Raw genomic sequence first — 16,622 nt, forward strand, 5'->3', positions numbered from 1 at the left:
AATAAATCTAAGAATATATCCATCTCCGACAAGTTCAGTTTTTTTTTTTTTATTGCTGTTCTAAGTTAGGCTGTCGAATGAGATGACAGCAACTGATAATGAGGAGAAATAATTGGGGAATCAGAGCGGAGAAGCTGAAAAGTGATTTAATATAAGTGTATTTCATCATGTTAGTTGTTAAGCATGTTAGAGGAAGCACTGTTGTGCAATACATGTGCAATGTCGAATGGACAATGTAGAAAATGTGTACAGAGAAGAGGGAGACATCTTTCCCCTCCTGCCTCTGCCAAAAAAAAATGATTTGCCCACAAAAACAAGCTTTTTCTCCGTTTCATCTCAGCTCTTTGTCGCCGTCTGTCTCTTGTGTCTGTCTCCGGGTTCACAGACGCACACGAATGTGCTCGTTTGATCCCGCTGCCTTATTGTGTCCATTCGTTTGTACACTGATGAGCGCGGCGGCGGCAAATCCTTCATGAGCGCACACATTGTGCGATTTAGAAGAGTTCAAAAGGGTAAACAAATGCGGATGATGTGTGTCCTTTCAGATGAATGCCGACACACACAGCTATGTGAAAAACACACACACACTCATGTACAGACTAGTGTAATGTACAAAATACATTTAATGCCTACCATGCACTAGGAGACTTTGAAAAGACTGAAGTCTGACACCCTCTCACATCTAAAGCCAATGTGTCTGAATAGTGGAGCGGATAGTGGAAAAATGTGATGGTGATACAAGCACCAAATTTGGCATGATGATTCCAGAGAGGACACTGAGCAAATATAAACGATTGGCCACTTGAAAAACCAAGATGGCGGCCATTTTTCACGATGGCCGCTAAATTGACCAAATGGTTTCTCTCATAGAAATTCATCTACTTGGTTGATTTGAGTGATCTTTGTGTCAAATTCTATGTTTTCTAGCATGCTGGATCTAATTTTGATAGTTTTAAAACATTTTAACTGCAACATGGCGGCCATTTTGTGTCTGTTTAGTGTCTGCTTCCTCATGAGAGCATGGGGTCACGGCATCCAGGGACTTCCTATTGTTGCTGATGGCTTTGTCTCCTTGTGTCGCCATGACCGTGCAAGATATTTCAGCTACACACACACTTTCTTGGCGGGAAAATGAAACAGCTAGGTCTTGATGCTTGATTCCTAGGCCGCCATATTGTGGTTAAAAATGATCAAAACTATCAATATTAGATCCAGCATGCTAGAAAACATATCATTTGACACAGACATCACTCAAATCGACCAACTGAATGAATTTCTATGAGAGAAATCATTATCAGCATGTCAATTTGGTGGCCATCTTGAAAAAATGGCCACCATCTTGGATTTTCTGGTTGCCAGTCGTTTATATTTGCTTAGTGACCCCTCGGCAATCATCATGCCAAATTTGGTGCTTGTATCACTATTTGCACGATTTGACTGAAAAATGGATGTTATCTGCTCCACTAGAAGTCTCAGAGCTTGAAGGGTCACTATTTAGACTACAACTAGATTCCTTTAGAGATGATGTCACATCCTGCTCCTGGTGGAAATTGACACAAAGAAAAACTGTTAATAAGTGAACAGAAATGCTGCAGCCCTCAAAGTCCTAGCTAGGGGGGCTACCTGCAAGCTAATGTTAGCTTCTGGAATGTTTGTTATTAACCTACGAGCTAACTGTATTTTTCAGCTGAAAACTGCTAGTTTCAATCATATAAATCGACACACACACACGTGTATACAGTATATGAAAGAAAGAGAAAGAGCGGGTACTGCAGCCAGATTCATATGACCGCAGCCAGAAATCTCCAGCTGAAACGTACAGTTAGCTCGTAGGCTAATGGCAAACATTCCGGTAGCTAACGTTAGCTTGGAAGTAGCCCCGTTTGGGACATTGGTTAGCTAGCTACAAGAGAACATGTATTGCTAAGAAATGAAAGTCAATTATACGTTCCATTGCAATGCCAGCGCCCAGTAGCAGACCTACGCCTCCGCCATTTTGGACTGTAATCGAATTGACTACCATAATGATGCCAGTTAAACGTCCGCCTACAAAGTGCCGTGCAAAAGTAAAACAAAATGATTTCTAATCTATTGTCATCATTTTAATGTATCTACCAAAATGAACTCTGTTGAGCAATACAAATATTATAAATATGCATACTATTATAACTATTTACTTATTTATTTATGAAACTTTTTTGCCCAGCTGCTTCCCACAGTGAGCGATGGCCATACATTCGAAGTTCGAAAAATCCAGCACACAGATTTCATGTCAAGGACCTGCAAATAGATGTCCAATAGACCACAGACCATGGATGTAGAAGAGGTTGTGTTCTGGGCTTTTGCCCTGCGTGTTAGTAAATAACCTACAATTCCATTAAATTCTGTTTATGTCATGCTACTAGCACTACTAGCTACTGGCCGATAGCTGGTTGTTTGGGAACAGAGACGTTAATACATCCACCACGGTACAGGCTTACAGCATACAGCCCATGGGTGTATTAGAGAAGATAATAAAAGTGATGAATTACAGCCAATATATAAGTTATACAGCCGCATACAGCTAGCAGGAAGCTGGCAGAACCGGATATGTCATATGAACGTGCAGGGTGGTGCAGTCCCGTGGGTCTCGATATGCCGAAGAAAATAACTCTGGATTTGGATTTAAATGAGGGCTATTTAAGCGTTCATACTTAGAAGTTGATTTACCTAGAAAAAATAATGATCCTCTGATTTACAGACGTCTCTTTATACATCCATGGCTATGGACTCACTGGCGTTTTCAGTCCAAAATGGCGGCAGCGCTACCGCAGCACCATCTAGCAGCTATAGTAGAAAAAAGCACCGGAGTTCCAGTCTCTTTGCTTCTATAGTCTTTGGCCCACCTATTGGTTGTTGACAATGTTCGCGCCATCTGATAATAATGAACTTGTTTGATTTTATCGGAATGTCAAGACGAGGTAAAGACAGCTTGTACCCGGTTTTCTGACATTTTTATCACGGAGGCGCACCGCAACTCGAGCAAAACTCTCGTGATTTTATTCCGACATTTAGAAATGTGTCTGCGACCGTGAAATCACTTGTAAAGTCGTTTGGTGTAAGGTCGGCGTTAGGTGTACCCCCAAAGTTACACTAACAACCATCACACATCCAGGCCACACACATGAACCCATACTGTGAGCTCTACTGCTCCCACACTCATTACCATGTATGCACACATACTGTAAGCAACAAAAAGCCCTGCACAGACTCACACTTATAGCCAGCTTTGTAATAGATGCGATTGATAAGCCAGAACAAGGAGTACAGTTTTTATGAGGTGAGACTTGGACGGCAGACATCTGGCCTTGAGGTTCGGGTCATTATTTTTTCCCCACTGTTTCTGCTCTGCTATTGTTCCAGCTTGTATATTCCACATTCCTCAGACATCATGCAAGATTACCGCAAGAGAAAGAGACCATAAAAGCCTTTCTCACACACACAGGAACACACAAGAGACATGGAGGTCGAAGAAAGCACCACACATGCATGCTAAGGCAAAGGTTCACAGCCATTAGCTTATCAAACCGGAGAAACGTCTTAATTGACAAATGAGCCACTGAGGTGTGCGCGCTACCTAGAAGGAGATGAATGTGTCCATGTGCGCTAGTGAGAAAGACGCCCTTGCTTTTTTTTCCAGTTGCTTCCTTCGATGGCGGTGTCCCGGGTAATGAGGCTGCTGCAGCATTAGGAGGTGAAGTGTGCTAGATGAGGAATAGTGTAATCTGGTTAGCGCTAATGTAATGTCACCTAATCTGATGTGATCTAATCTAAACGGGATGCTGCGCTCTGCTACGCCCCAGACTGTCAACGATGCAGCGCCATGTAATGTGTGTGTGTGTTAGTTCAATCAAGTGGTTTGCATAGGCGTGCTGCAGAAGAGGAAATTTCAGGCATCAAATGGAGAATAATACACTCACCATTATGGGTGGTTGGTTGTGATTCAATAATCGTGGTGATTTGTCTCAGATGACTGAATGATCTAAAGTCTGCATCAACAACTTAACATGTAATTTGATGGAAGAACTACACAGAGATAACTATAATAATAAGGAATTCACGGTGTTTTTTTTTAATCTTTCCTGAAGCATTTGACGTGTTGATCATATACTGCTACAAAAATTGCAGAGGCTAAGTGTGGCCGATGATGCCCTATAATGGTACTCCTCATGGTCACGATACACCTACCGATTCGATGCTATCGCGATACTTGGGCGCCCATTCGATATGTATTGCGATTTTTAAGTATTGCGACTCGATATTACGATTTATTGTGATTTTTGTTAGCTTTTTTAACACTAGACCATGGGGAAAAAGTTGAATCATACACTTCTAGGGACTTCTAGTTTGGAAAATATCTCTATTAATAAATTAAAATGTTTGATTTTCATGTCCCGAAGTCAAATATATCAGTCATTGACAGGAATTATTTATTAAAAATGTTCAAGCAGCCCAAAATATAGATATGATTTCACACTGGGAAAGCACTATATTATGTTTATGTTATTCTATGATTTACCTTTGTATAAGCTACTTTCATATAGTTCATTCAAAACTGCAAAATATTTAGCATCAGTTACAAAAGAGATTTATTTTGTCCACACAGATTCCCTGTTTATAAATTGTTGCCTTTTTCATTATCTTCCTACATCAACTGTAGGGTGTTCAGTTTAGAAATTATTATCTCAAAACACACTCTTGCATATTTTCTGCCACACAAAAAGCTGAACTTCATGAGACAATGCAAAGAGGATAAAATGGCAGATTCAGAGCGAGAGCAAGGGAGGAGATCTTGCTAAATGCAGGCAGCATGTTATTTGACATCTCACTGAACCAGGAAATAACTGAATCCATAATTTGATCACTTCATTGATTCTCCCTTTTTGATTTCATGGCCTTCAGGGCTGGAAAAGATCTCCCTCTATAAACCAGGATTAGGAGCTGTTGTTTTGCCGTCTACGTCTAACCGTTGTACAAATTAGAAAAACACTTTTCTTAGGCCCGTCTTGGAGGGAGGCCAGTAGTCTTCAGATGCCAACTCTGCATTCTTCAGGCGGAGCAGGATAAAAGCTGAATAAATATTGTCTCTGGTTGGAGCAAAGAAGCGCAACAAAAGGGTCTTTCCACTGTCTCTCTGGGTTTGGAACGGGAGAAGCTAAAGTGTGTGTGCATAATAAAGCACCAGAACTCATCAAGGGACCTTTAAACACACTGTACATTAATTCCGTAACCTATAGAAATGAAACAAGCCATAACCTTAAACTAATGTGAATGTTAGTCTTTACAATAACTGAACCTAATCACTCATCTCACTCATCTTCCACCGCTTATCCGGGGTCGGGTCCCGGGGGCAACAGCTCCAGCAGAGGACCCCAAACTTCCCTTTCCCGGGCCACATTAACCAGCTCTGACTGGGGGATCCCGAGGCGTTCCCAGGCCAGTGTGGAGATATAATCTCTCCACCTAGTCCTGGGTCTTCCCCGTGGCCTCCTCCCAGCTGGTCGTGCTTTGAACACCTCCCGAGGGAGGCGCCCAGGGGGCATCCTTACTAGTTGCCCGAACCACCTCAGCTGGCTCCTTTCAACGTAAAGGAGTAGCGGCTCTACTCCGAGTCCCTCACAGAGAACTTCTCAACCTATCTCTAAGGGAGAGGCCAGCCACCCTGCTGAGAAAAACCCATTTCGGCCGCTTGTACCCGCGATCTAGTTCTTTTGGTCATGACCCAGCCCTCATGACCATAGGTGAGAGTAGGAACGAAGATTGACCGGTAGATCGAAAGCTTTGCCTTCCGGCTCAGCTCTCTTTTCTTTCCTAATCCTACCTCACAAATTTAAATGTCAGGGTGCTTTCAATTTGAAGGGAACTGGACTTCGGGAGTAGCAACAGACATTCCTATTCAAAACTAGAAGTGCATTCGGAGAGCACACACCCTGCACACACCATGGATGTATTAAATGTATGGATGTATTAAAGGAACACACTCGCCCAGGACAGAGGTCTAGATGGGGGCGGAGTCTGTGATGTATGTTTGTGTGAGAGAGAGCCGGACTGACGAAGGGAGAGAAGGAAATGCCAAAGTGAGTCTCATGCCGGCGGGGTGGCTTAAAAACATTACATGACAATTTGTAGTCGATGTTCGCGATATAGTCATTTTATATACCGCGCGTGGGACAAGCCGCGATACATCGACTATATTCGATGTATCGCCGACCCCTAGTTTATGGTCTCAATCGCTAGTTTCAAGTCTTCTTCAATACAGCATAATGTTTATTTAGTAAATTATGGTCCCATTTAGAGTCAGATAGACCATAAAGCAAGGGATGCTTTAGGACGTGATTACATTGTGATTGACAGGTCGCTGCCACAACGTTCTGTGAGTCCTCCGTGTTTTCGTCTTAGAAATTTAACCTTTAAGTTCATTGTGACTTTTTGGTCGCCTAAAAATTTCTTATTCAGCGTTTGGTTGTGCTTAGCTACACCCTCTCGTGTCACTTCTTGTCGCAAAATAACCAGTTGGCGACAGCCAAAAACCACGATGGCGACAGCCAAAATGCCTAACTCCAGGCTTCAAAACTGTAGTCCACAAACCAATGGGTGATGTCACGGTGACTATATCCATTTCTTATATACAGTACAGTCTATGCACCAGGACACGAACGCTGGTCCCCTGAGTAAAAATCTTCTGTTTGTCCCATCCGCCACTCCTTCCACCCATCCTTAGAGGACTCCTCGCTCTTAAATACTACGTCCGTTGACTCTAAGCGTCTAATAATGACATGGATGCGATTACATTGGAGTTCAGTGTGTCTCATAGTGATGCTGAAGGGTGTCTTGTGCGTCTGTATCAAGATGCCAAGGATCACCGCCCAAGCGTCGGTATTTGACGCCCTGGGAGTGAGAACCAGGCTGATTTGTGCTAATCAGAAAATGTTAGCACGCCAATAAAGATGGTGAACATATTAAGCATTACAACCTGCTGAACATTGGCAAGTTTTTCAGAGCACAATACTATGCTTTAGCATGTAGCTGTCAGCAGAGCCTCACAAAGCCGCTAGCTTGGCTGACCCTTGTGATACTGAATAAAAGAGACAAGTTAACAACAGGAAATTACTTTCTTTCAATGCAACACTGAGGAAGAAGACCCACATCTGCCACTGTAATTTGTGACAGTAACGTATGACGGTTCCACTGGTACTGCATGTGACAAATCACTGCTGCGAGGCAGGTGGTGAAACAGCTTTCATTGATTTTCAAAGGGTATTTTCCCTTGATGCGTCATGGCTAACGGCTGTCTTAGAGCATGAGTCACGAGAAAGGCACTACAAAGTGTCAGCCATCACGGAATTTCACTTGAATTTCGGTGGTTTCAAAAAGACTAAATGCCGTTTTGTTTTTGAGTTTGGCCATGATAAGCTTCTATTACTGCAAGGAAACAGAACAAAAAAATAAAAATAGTTCATGTCTCTGTAGTTGCTGGGAGTAACAAAGCAAGTCAAAGCGGTTGAGCGAAGCAAAGCTGAATGCCATTTTTTTCCCGGTGTTTGTTAAACAGTGTGTTTTAGCTGCAACTATCTGCACTTGGGATGAGTACCATTAAAGCTGCCGTGGGTTCAAATGGAGCAAATATGATTAAAAAAAGTTATTTTTATAAAAAAATAAAAAAAACACGTGCCTCTAGTGTCCTCCGGTGCTCCGAACAGCATCTGCAGGATTTCACAGACCGGAGGAAAACAAGCAGTAAGAGCTGATTTGGAGTCTGTCGTCCAGCTGCCGTCTATGAGAGCCACGAGTCAATCACTCGCGAACTCCGACCAAACGGTCAAACTAGGCAGCGCTGATCAAATAGGAGTCAATATTCTGTTACTGTAATGCCTATTTCTCTCCTTAAATGTTTTCAGAAACATCATGTGGTGTACTGTTTCGCTGTAAAATGAGAAAGTTTGTGACCCGGCAGCCATGTTGAGATCTGCTGAGGAGATACCAAGCACCGGAGCACAGCCAATAGGAACGCTCTCTCTCTCTCTCTCTGAAATGACCTGTGATTGGCTAAAGTCTACCATCGCGATCTAGATTTTCTAAAGCCTGATAACGGAGCTATGAGGAGGTGCAGAAGTCTTCTCTCAGAACACTTGAATTAAGTGCCCTTTTCAAAGTGAACATCCCCCATTCTATACTCATGAAGTGACTAAACAAGATTGGATACACACATACTGGACCAACACCAACATGTATCACGGCAACTTTATGCGAGGGGAATACCTTTCAAGGTTAATAAAGTCAACCTGTCGCCTGTGGGAAATGTAGACCAAGTAACCCAAAAGTGAGTTCAGATCACTTTGTGCTCATGTAGCAGCTACACGCTGAATCAATATTCATGTCAGTGCTAAAAGGCTTCCACTATAACAGCAACAACAATTTTCCAAAACAGGAACCATGCGTTTCACCACGTCTCCCTCGACACCCCCTGTCGTTTCCTACGCCTCTCAGCTTCTCCTCGAGCTATTTTGGCATCATCGCTGTTCATCGAGGGAGCGGAAAGACTTGACAGGAGAGCTTCAGGAAAAAGGATGCAGGGAAGACGGGGACGGGCGGCCCATACAGACAGGGGGGGAAGTTCCTTATGTAAAGCGAGAGAGACGTTGACCTTCCCCGAGTAAATAGACTATGGGCTGTGTCACATAGTTGGCCGACGCACAACTATTCCATCAGCTCCACCATAAATGGTAACGCTCTTAAAACTGTACAGGGAGATAAAGCAGACGCCCTCTCCTTACTCGTCCAGCCCGTCCGCCCTCCACTCCTCCACCCGTCACCCCCCGAGTCCTTAGACTCTGTCATTCCTATCCAACACTCTATTTAATCATCTTTTTATCCCTCCATCTCTGTGTCGCGAACACGCATTTACATTCACTGCACTTGCCACTTCCGCTGCCCTTCGAAGGGAGTGTTTTTCCCGAGCAGCAGAGTGTTTGTGTGTACGTTATTTGTGCGTTGAAGAGATAGGAAGCAGAAGGGGGGTGGGGGGGTCTGTTGTGTGTCATGGACAGTGAGGGGTTTAGGCCCTGTAGCTCCGTACACATGAGTTGTCTGTGTTTGAGGGACACATGTGTGGATGTGGAGTGTCTGTTATGGTCTGTCTGCTCAAGAGGCCGGTTTATATCTCAGGAGTCAGGTCACAGCAGTTCATACTGTACGTGTGTGTGTGTGTTACAGAGTCTCAGTCCCAGAGTCACAAGTCTTGAGCTAAAGAGTCAATATTTAGTCTTCTTGGAGCAAAATTTGAAGCTCAATGAGCCACAGAGAAGTGTTAGAGCTGCTCTTTAAAGCTGAAGTAGGCGAGATTTCAGGTAACCTGAAAAAAATCATGTGCCTCTGTGTCCTCCGGTGCTCCTAACGGCATCTGCAAGATTTCACAGACCGGAGGAAAAACAAGCAGTAAGAACTGATCTGAGGTCTGCTGTCCAGCTGCCGTCTATGAGAGCCGGCTGTCAATCACTCGCAAACTCCGACCAAACGGTCAAACTAGGCAGCGCTGATCAAATATGAATCAATATTCTGTTACTATAATGCCTATTTCTCGCCTCAAATATTTTCAGAATCATCTTGTAGTACACAGTTTAGCTGTAAAATTAGAAAGTTTGTGACGCCGCCGCCATTGTGAAATCTGGTGAAGGAACGCCAAGTTCCGGTCACATGACCGGAGCACAGCCAATAGGAATACTCTCTCAATGAAATGACCTGTGATTGGTCAAAGTCTCCCGTCACGGGAAGTCTAGTTATCTCTCAGAGCACTTGAATTACAATATGCTGAAAGGTTATTATGGAATTTTTTTCCCAATGATGCCAAAAATATACTGACTACTGCCACTTTAAGCCTAATAATGAGCAGATATTCCGTTCGATGATAAATGATAAATACATAATTTTCGTTCAACCTTTACTTTAACTCGGAATACAGTATGAAGAAGAGACCAAATTTACAATATAGCCTAGTAACAAAAAATAAGCAAAAAAATCCTAGTTCAGTATTAATCGATGTAGGTGTAGAACAGGGAACATTTTGTGCTTGATTTGTGCACCAATGAAGAAACTTAAAAGGGGTTAGAAAGGATTAAGCCTCCTAAATTGCTGGAAGACTTTCACTGAGAAGCAGCTGCAGGAAACGTTGTATTAGCTACTAATGTATGTTAGCATTTGAGGGCTAACTTGGTGCATACTATATGTTCATTTCAGAGTTGGTACACAACTTTCAAGTCGTAAATATCACTTCCATCCATCCCGTATGGCGTGAAAGCCAAATTGCTTTCTCTTCTGTGTTTATGACTTCAGAACGGGTGAAAAAAAAGAAGGCTTTGCCAGGATTATCATTCTAAATTCCTGACAAAAAAAAATCTGTGTAGGAAGGTATAGGAAAAAAAAGTTTTGTCAGGATCATTTACTATGTTACTTTTTGTTTTATCTGTTAAAACAGGTTATTTTTTTGCCATGATCATTTGTGTGCATCAAGTGTTTGTCGTTGTAATACTCATTTCAGCCACAAGAGGCTGAAGTGCAACACTATCCCATGTGTAAATAGGATTAAAAGTAGTTTTAATGTACATAACTTAACATAACACACAATATATGCACATTGTGTTTAGAGTACTTGACAAAATTAAACCCTTTTTCACCTGTTTTCACAGATTTAAAAAAAAAAAAGAACTTAGAAAAGTAATCATGGCAGAACTTTTTTTCCACATTTTTGACAAATAAAAAAAAAGTATTGAACTTAGAAATAAAACTGTTTTTTTCCCCCCCCGAACTTAAGTCATAAACACAGGAGAAAAAAAAATATTTTGCTCAGACGTGAAAATGGATCACCACGATTAGTTTTTTCTCACTTGCCTCTCAGGGCTAGTTGTAACTGTTCCCCAATTAAATATATATGCTATAAAACATGAAATAATGTTGCTAATACTGAGTTTATCAGCCGGGTGCCGATGAAAGTTTGATTTTTAACTTTTGTAGCGCTGAAGACGGTCGGTAAGTCTCAACCTAATTCCTTAAAGTGGCAGTTGCACGGGGTACACTGTGTGCTATACTCCAGCGGAAAACTTGGCTGAAGGATGTATGGAAATTGAAACCTCAGCCTCTCCTCAATGTGGACAGAGTTACAGAGACAAACAGAGGTTTAGTGATCCTCGCGTCGATTGGATGTCGATGGGTTTGAGATCAATGAAGCGTCTCGGTAAAAGTTTTCAGCAGCCTGTCTGGAGACTAGAGGGATCCAAACTAGGACAGAGCACTTCAGAGAGGGAGAGATGGAGGAGAAAAGACTTAAAGAGGAGTGAGACAAGAAGGAGAGGAAGGAATGAGAAAAGTGAAAAGAGAATGACGAAAAAAATTAAGAAAGGGTAAGAGGAGGGAGATAACATAGGAAGAGAAAAGGGGGGAAGAAAAACAGAATCACAATAAAAAAGAAGGAAGAAGAAAAGGGGAGGACGGAGAAGGAGAAGAGTCAAGAAAAGTACGGATTGAACAAAGCCTAGAAAGCTATAAAACCTCCTGTATGTGTGCCAGTGTGTGTGTGCTGAGGATGGCATCTGGATGTGTTTATAGGCACTGGGTCAGGGACCGAAAGTTACCCCACAAACCTGGCCACGCTTCAAACTCCTTCTACACACCTCCACACACACCTCCACAATACTTTTGTCACTTTTACTTGCGTTATATAACTTTATACAAAATCACACATGCCAAAAACACAACACAACAGCCTCAAACATAATACACACCTCGAAACTTCAACCTGCACTTAATAAAATGTTTTATGTGAAACAAACATCAGAAAAAACATGAGTTCTTGATACAGTATTTGCTCTGAGTAAATACATTTGATCACTGGAGAAAAATGTTCACCACAGACAGGAAGTAAGTGAAAAGCAATATCTGTAGCAAGTGGAGGGCTCAACACAAACTAATCCAACTTCACCACCTCCAGACCCACAGCAGCAACCTCCTCGCCAACAAGTTATGTTGCTATTACTACATCGCTTTGCGAGTGACGTTGTGGTGGCAAACATAATCGCTGCACCGGAGCCAGAGGGAGGTGGTCCAGCGAGGGACTGCCCATTGTTCCGATGGACCATTATTCTGAATAGTCCGGATAATGTCCCACTGGACCGAAAACCCGTTTGTCCGACAGCCCGTTATCCCGAAAACAAATGCCCACTGTTCGGAAGGCCCATTGTTCCGAAAATACAAACTCTCACGCATGTGATTATTATGCAGAATGACGTAATTTTTTCCCTCTACTATGGCGAAGGCAAAAGCCTCTCTACTCCGCCTCTGATCGTTGCCTTCGTCGGTTGGATTGGTTCGATTTAGGCATGAGGGGTTGAGATTTTTTAGGTTTATGGTAAAACTTTCTTTGACCATGAAACCCAGTGTTTCGCTACAATTCTCTGGTTTGTAAGTGAAGCATATGAATTACACCACACACTGTTCATAGTTATACCTACAAAAAGTAAATGCACTGTAATTCGTGTACATACCACAAAATCAATTTGTGTGTAATCCACGGGGTGGATGTGTGGGTCAAAAAACACAGGACTTTCCCCCAGGAGACCGGTGTGTCCCTTGTGAAACCAGAAGTCAACGTTGATATACGCAAGTTGTGTACTTAAGTAACGCCACTTCCAGTTATTTTAAGCCAAACCACAATCTTAAAAGTAGTTTTGTCGCCTAATCCTAACAAAATTGATCTTTTCATAAACCTAACTAAGTAGTTTTGTTGCCTAGTCCTAACCAAGTCGATCTTTTCCTAAACCTTACTAATTACTTTTGTTGCCTAAACCTAACTAAGTAGTTTTGTCGCCTAATCCTAACCAAGTCGATTTTTCCTGAACCTAACTAATTAGTTTTGTTGCCTAATCCTAGCAAAGTTGGTCCTTACCTAAACTTAACTAAGTAGTTCTGTTGCCTAAACCTAAGGAAGTTGTATCTTGTAAAGACAGAAGTTTGTTTTGAAAAGACCTACCTACCTTTTTCATAACATATCATACGAACTGTTGTGTGAGAATACATTGACTACACTTCAGACTGGATTCTCCAGTGTGACAAACAGAGGTTGACTCATATGAACGGGTTGAACACACATTGGCAGGGTCTATGTTATATAACGTCTGGTGTATGAAACGGCTGTATCGTCACTGCGCTGAGTTTTTATAAAATAAAATCATAATCTGGTCTTGTGTCACATCTCTCGCCCTTGTCCAGGTGGCATCTCATTCCCTCATCCTCTCCTTGCACTTCTCATACATATAGAACTGAAGTGACATCCAATCACTACTATTTTTCTCTTGTGATTTCTTTTTTGCTGAGGCAGCAAAGATGCATGGACTCTACACAACCAGGGTCATTTTAATCGCTCGATAGACTGCAAATACCAAGTAGAACAGCGATGTGCCTCACACACAAACAAGCGCAAACGCCGTCGCCTCAAACAAAGCAGTGGGTCTGCCTCACACACACACGCATCACATAGGTGCTACAGTGGTCGTTTCATTCATCGCACAGACCGATATCTTCCTAGCATATTGCACCGTACAGCCATGCAGGTTGCATTCACACCTGGTATCAATTGATATCTACTCCGCATGTGTTAGCTGGGTGGAAACTTTTCTTGAGACTGTACAGGTTGCGTTCACACCTGGCTGAGATCTGATTACAATGAACCCCAAATGACCTCCAGATGTGGTCTGGTCTTTCAAGTATCATTCTGATTGCAATGTGTTCTGCGTGCATTTGCACCTTGCGTTAACATGCCTTTTTACCTAATCCAGATAAACTGTCCTGATACAGATTGCATGTTAATATGAGGTGTGAATGGGGTCAAAGGGAATGAAACCCAGGAGTTAAAAAAAACTGCAGATTGAGAATGAACGAAAGAGAGAAAATCTCTGTCAGATGTTGTGGGGGCCTTCCTCGCCCGATAAATCACCCCTGTTCCTCTGTCTCTCTGTATCCTCTGTCTCTCATACTCTCTCACTTCCGTTTTCTCTCTCACATGGCTGTAATTACGCTCGTGTAAACAACCAAGGCCAGAGAGAGACATCACGAATTCCACTTGGGCCTGTGGGAGCTGTGTAGCTGACACAGCCACACAGAATGACACACACATACACAGAGGATCTATAAGTTGAACTAGTACCTTCCTATAGTCTTTCATTCACCATATTCACATGGCTGCTATTTTACTGTTACGTCACGCTCAGGGTGGGAAGGATCTCCGGAAAACTAGTCAGGCAGCTATATATACGGCGACCAGACGTCCCGGTTTGTCTGAGACTGTCCCGGTTTGTCCGAGACTGTCCCGGTTTCAAGCTGATGTGTCCCAAGTCCCGACAAATATCTGTAAAACACTCAAATGTCCCGGTTTTCAACAGTCACTAACAAATTGTCTCGGTTTTCACCACAATTGAAATAATAACAATATTATACTTACATAAACGTTTATCATGTTGCACTCATTAATCAATTTGTGCGCACGAGATAAGTGTATATAGAGAGCCAGCACAGCGCACTTCGCTGCAGTCTCTAACTAGAGTGATGTTGCACGCTGTCGCGCCACAATTACGTACGGAAACAACAGATCCGCTGTTGACATTTTGTGCAATTTTGAATTATAATTTGCCGCTACAGTTGCTGTATTCCTTTGTTTGGATTCTTTTGTAATCTACAGACTTATCTGTCCACATTTCGATTGTTTCAACACTTAGCTAACAGTCATATGTTTGGACCACTTCACCATCTGGCTATATTAGTCAGACTAGTTTCCAGGAGTTTCCTTCCCACACTTAGTGTGACGTAAGAGCAAAATGGCCGCCGTGTGAATATGGCGAATTAGTTCTCATCTGACAGCCCGTTACGCACGACTGTACCTCAATGGAATACCATCCAACAGCTGCATTCAACTCCAGACACTCACACTTTTCTGAATGAGACACACAGAAACGCACATACCTGCTCATGGTACTCGATCCCCATGCTCAGAGTGTTGATCAGAATGGCGATCATAATCCCTCGTCCGAAGTACTTGCTGTCCACGATCTTCCTGAACGTGTCGCACACCAGCCTCCAGAAGTGCACCACCTTCGCCGCCGTCTTGCCCAGGCTGCAGGACTTCTTTTTGGGCTGCCGGCTGTCCCCCCTGTCCCTGTGGTGGAGGTCCTGGGTGAACTCATATATGCCCTCGCTGTCTGAGTCCCCGGGGGTCTCGTTGCCGCCCTCAGATTCGTTGGCCAGGGCCTTGGCGCAGTAGGGGCAACTCTCGGGGTCCAGGGTCAGAGCGGCCGCGTCCATGGCGCTGCTGGAGGTGCTGAGGTCACGGGCCGACAGCTGGCAGGAGAGCTGGGCTGCAGCCGAGCGAGGAAAGGTCAGATGGCGAAAGTTAGAAAAAAGAGAAGGGAGCTGCAGTGAAATCAGCACCATTGTGTGACAAATTACAAAAATGAAGTGGTTTAGACAAATTGTCAAATTCAATGAAATAGATCGGTAGGGGAACAACAGGATTTTTACTGATGTGTCAGAGACAGTGATGGGCAGTGTGTGCTATGAGTAATGCCTTGGTCTCTACAGGCTGTGCTGCTGCGGCCAGTCTGGCTGGCTGCCAGCATCTCCACCGTCTGTACAACCTGAACAGACCTGGCCTGACTTTTGCTGAGCCCGCTGCCTTTTAGAACTTGGCCGAGGGCAGACCAAGCTGGCTGCGAAGCTATGACATGAGGGATTAACATTTATTGACTGTAATTAGCACTCTTTCCGTCTCTCACGAAAAAAAAACAAATCTGGACACTGTTACAGTTTGAGGCTTAATCACGACAAATCGATACCGTGCTCCACCAAATGGATGATTGCAGAAAAAGGAACACTTCCAGTGGCGTGTCACTTGATTTGCTTTGACACCGATATGGAAATGAAGCACTGATTGTGACTGAATGAGATACTCTTTGTTATTTTCATGGGAATACTTAGCAAAGAAAACTTTCCAACACAGCACAAAGGAATGCAGCTAATGGAGCTAATCAAACCCTGTCCAAGTTTTGATTGCATTTGCGATCATGATTTTTAATGAATTTGTGACAATATGCCTGTGCGTTTGTAATGATTTTTAGGGGTGGGAAAAAAATCGTTTAACCTATGTATCGCAATTTCTTTTTTTTCCGATTAGATTTTATAATGCCTGTATCAATTTATCTGCTTCATTTGAGTACATGCTGAAGTAGAAGGAAGTTACCACTTTTATTGTTGTAGTCTGAGTAACATGCCGTCATATACAGTACGTTCCGTATCCGTCACCAGAAAAAAGCACAACAAGCCGACATGACAAAGCAGAAATCGGCGGAGGGTCCGTGTGGATACGACCTGCAACCTCACGTTTTAAATCCAAAATGGTAAAAACTACACATCCAGTAAAGTATGAAAACACTTTGGGTTTCACAGATTGGAGGAAAAGCAGAGCTAGACATCACGGCTAAAGCTGCATGCTAACTCTGTCACGCACAGGAAACGTTATCGTATTGCGGTAACATGCGGTACAAGTC

At 43.0% G+C, this 16,622-nt stretch overlaps 1 protein-coding gene across 14 annotated transcripts in view; it reads right to left on the reverse strand.

Moving 5' to 3' along the window:
- Positions 1 to 16,622, reverse strand: part of cacna1g (calcium channel, voltage-dependent, T type, alpha 1G subunit) — a 331,510-nt gene that overhangs the window by 136,995 nt on the left and 177,893 nt on the right. For all 14 annotated transcript variants that reach the window (XM_074619026.1, XM_074619028.1, XM_074619031.1 and 11 more), the window contains exon 10: positions 15,043 to 15,434. In XM_074619026.1, coding sequence (XP_074475127.1) covers positions 15,043 to 15,434 — 392 coding nt within the window. The remainder of the gene's footprint in view (positions 1 to 15,042; positions 15,435 to 16,622) is intronic.

This window comes from Sebastes fasciatus, chromosome 20 (assembly GCF_043250625.1).
Source record: "Sebastes fasciatus isolate fSebFas1 chromosome 20, fSebFas1.pri, whole genome shotgun sequence".
In the NCBI taxonomy this organism is placed as follows: domain Eukaryota; kingdom Metazoa; phylum Chordata; class Actinopteri; order Perciformes; family Sebastidae; genus Sebastes; species Sebastes fasciatus.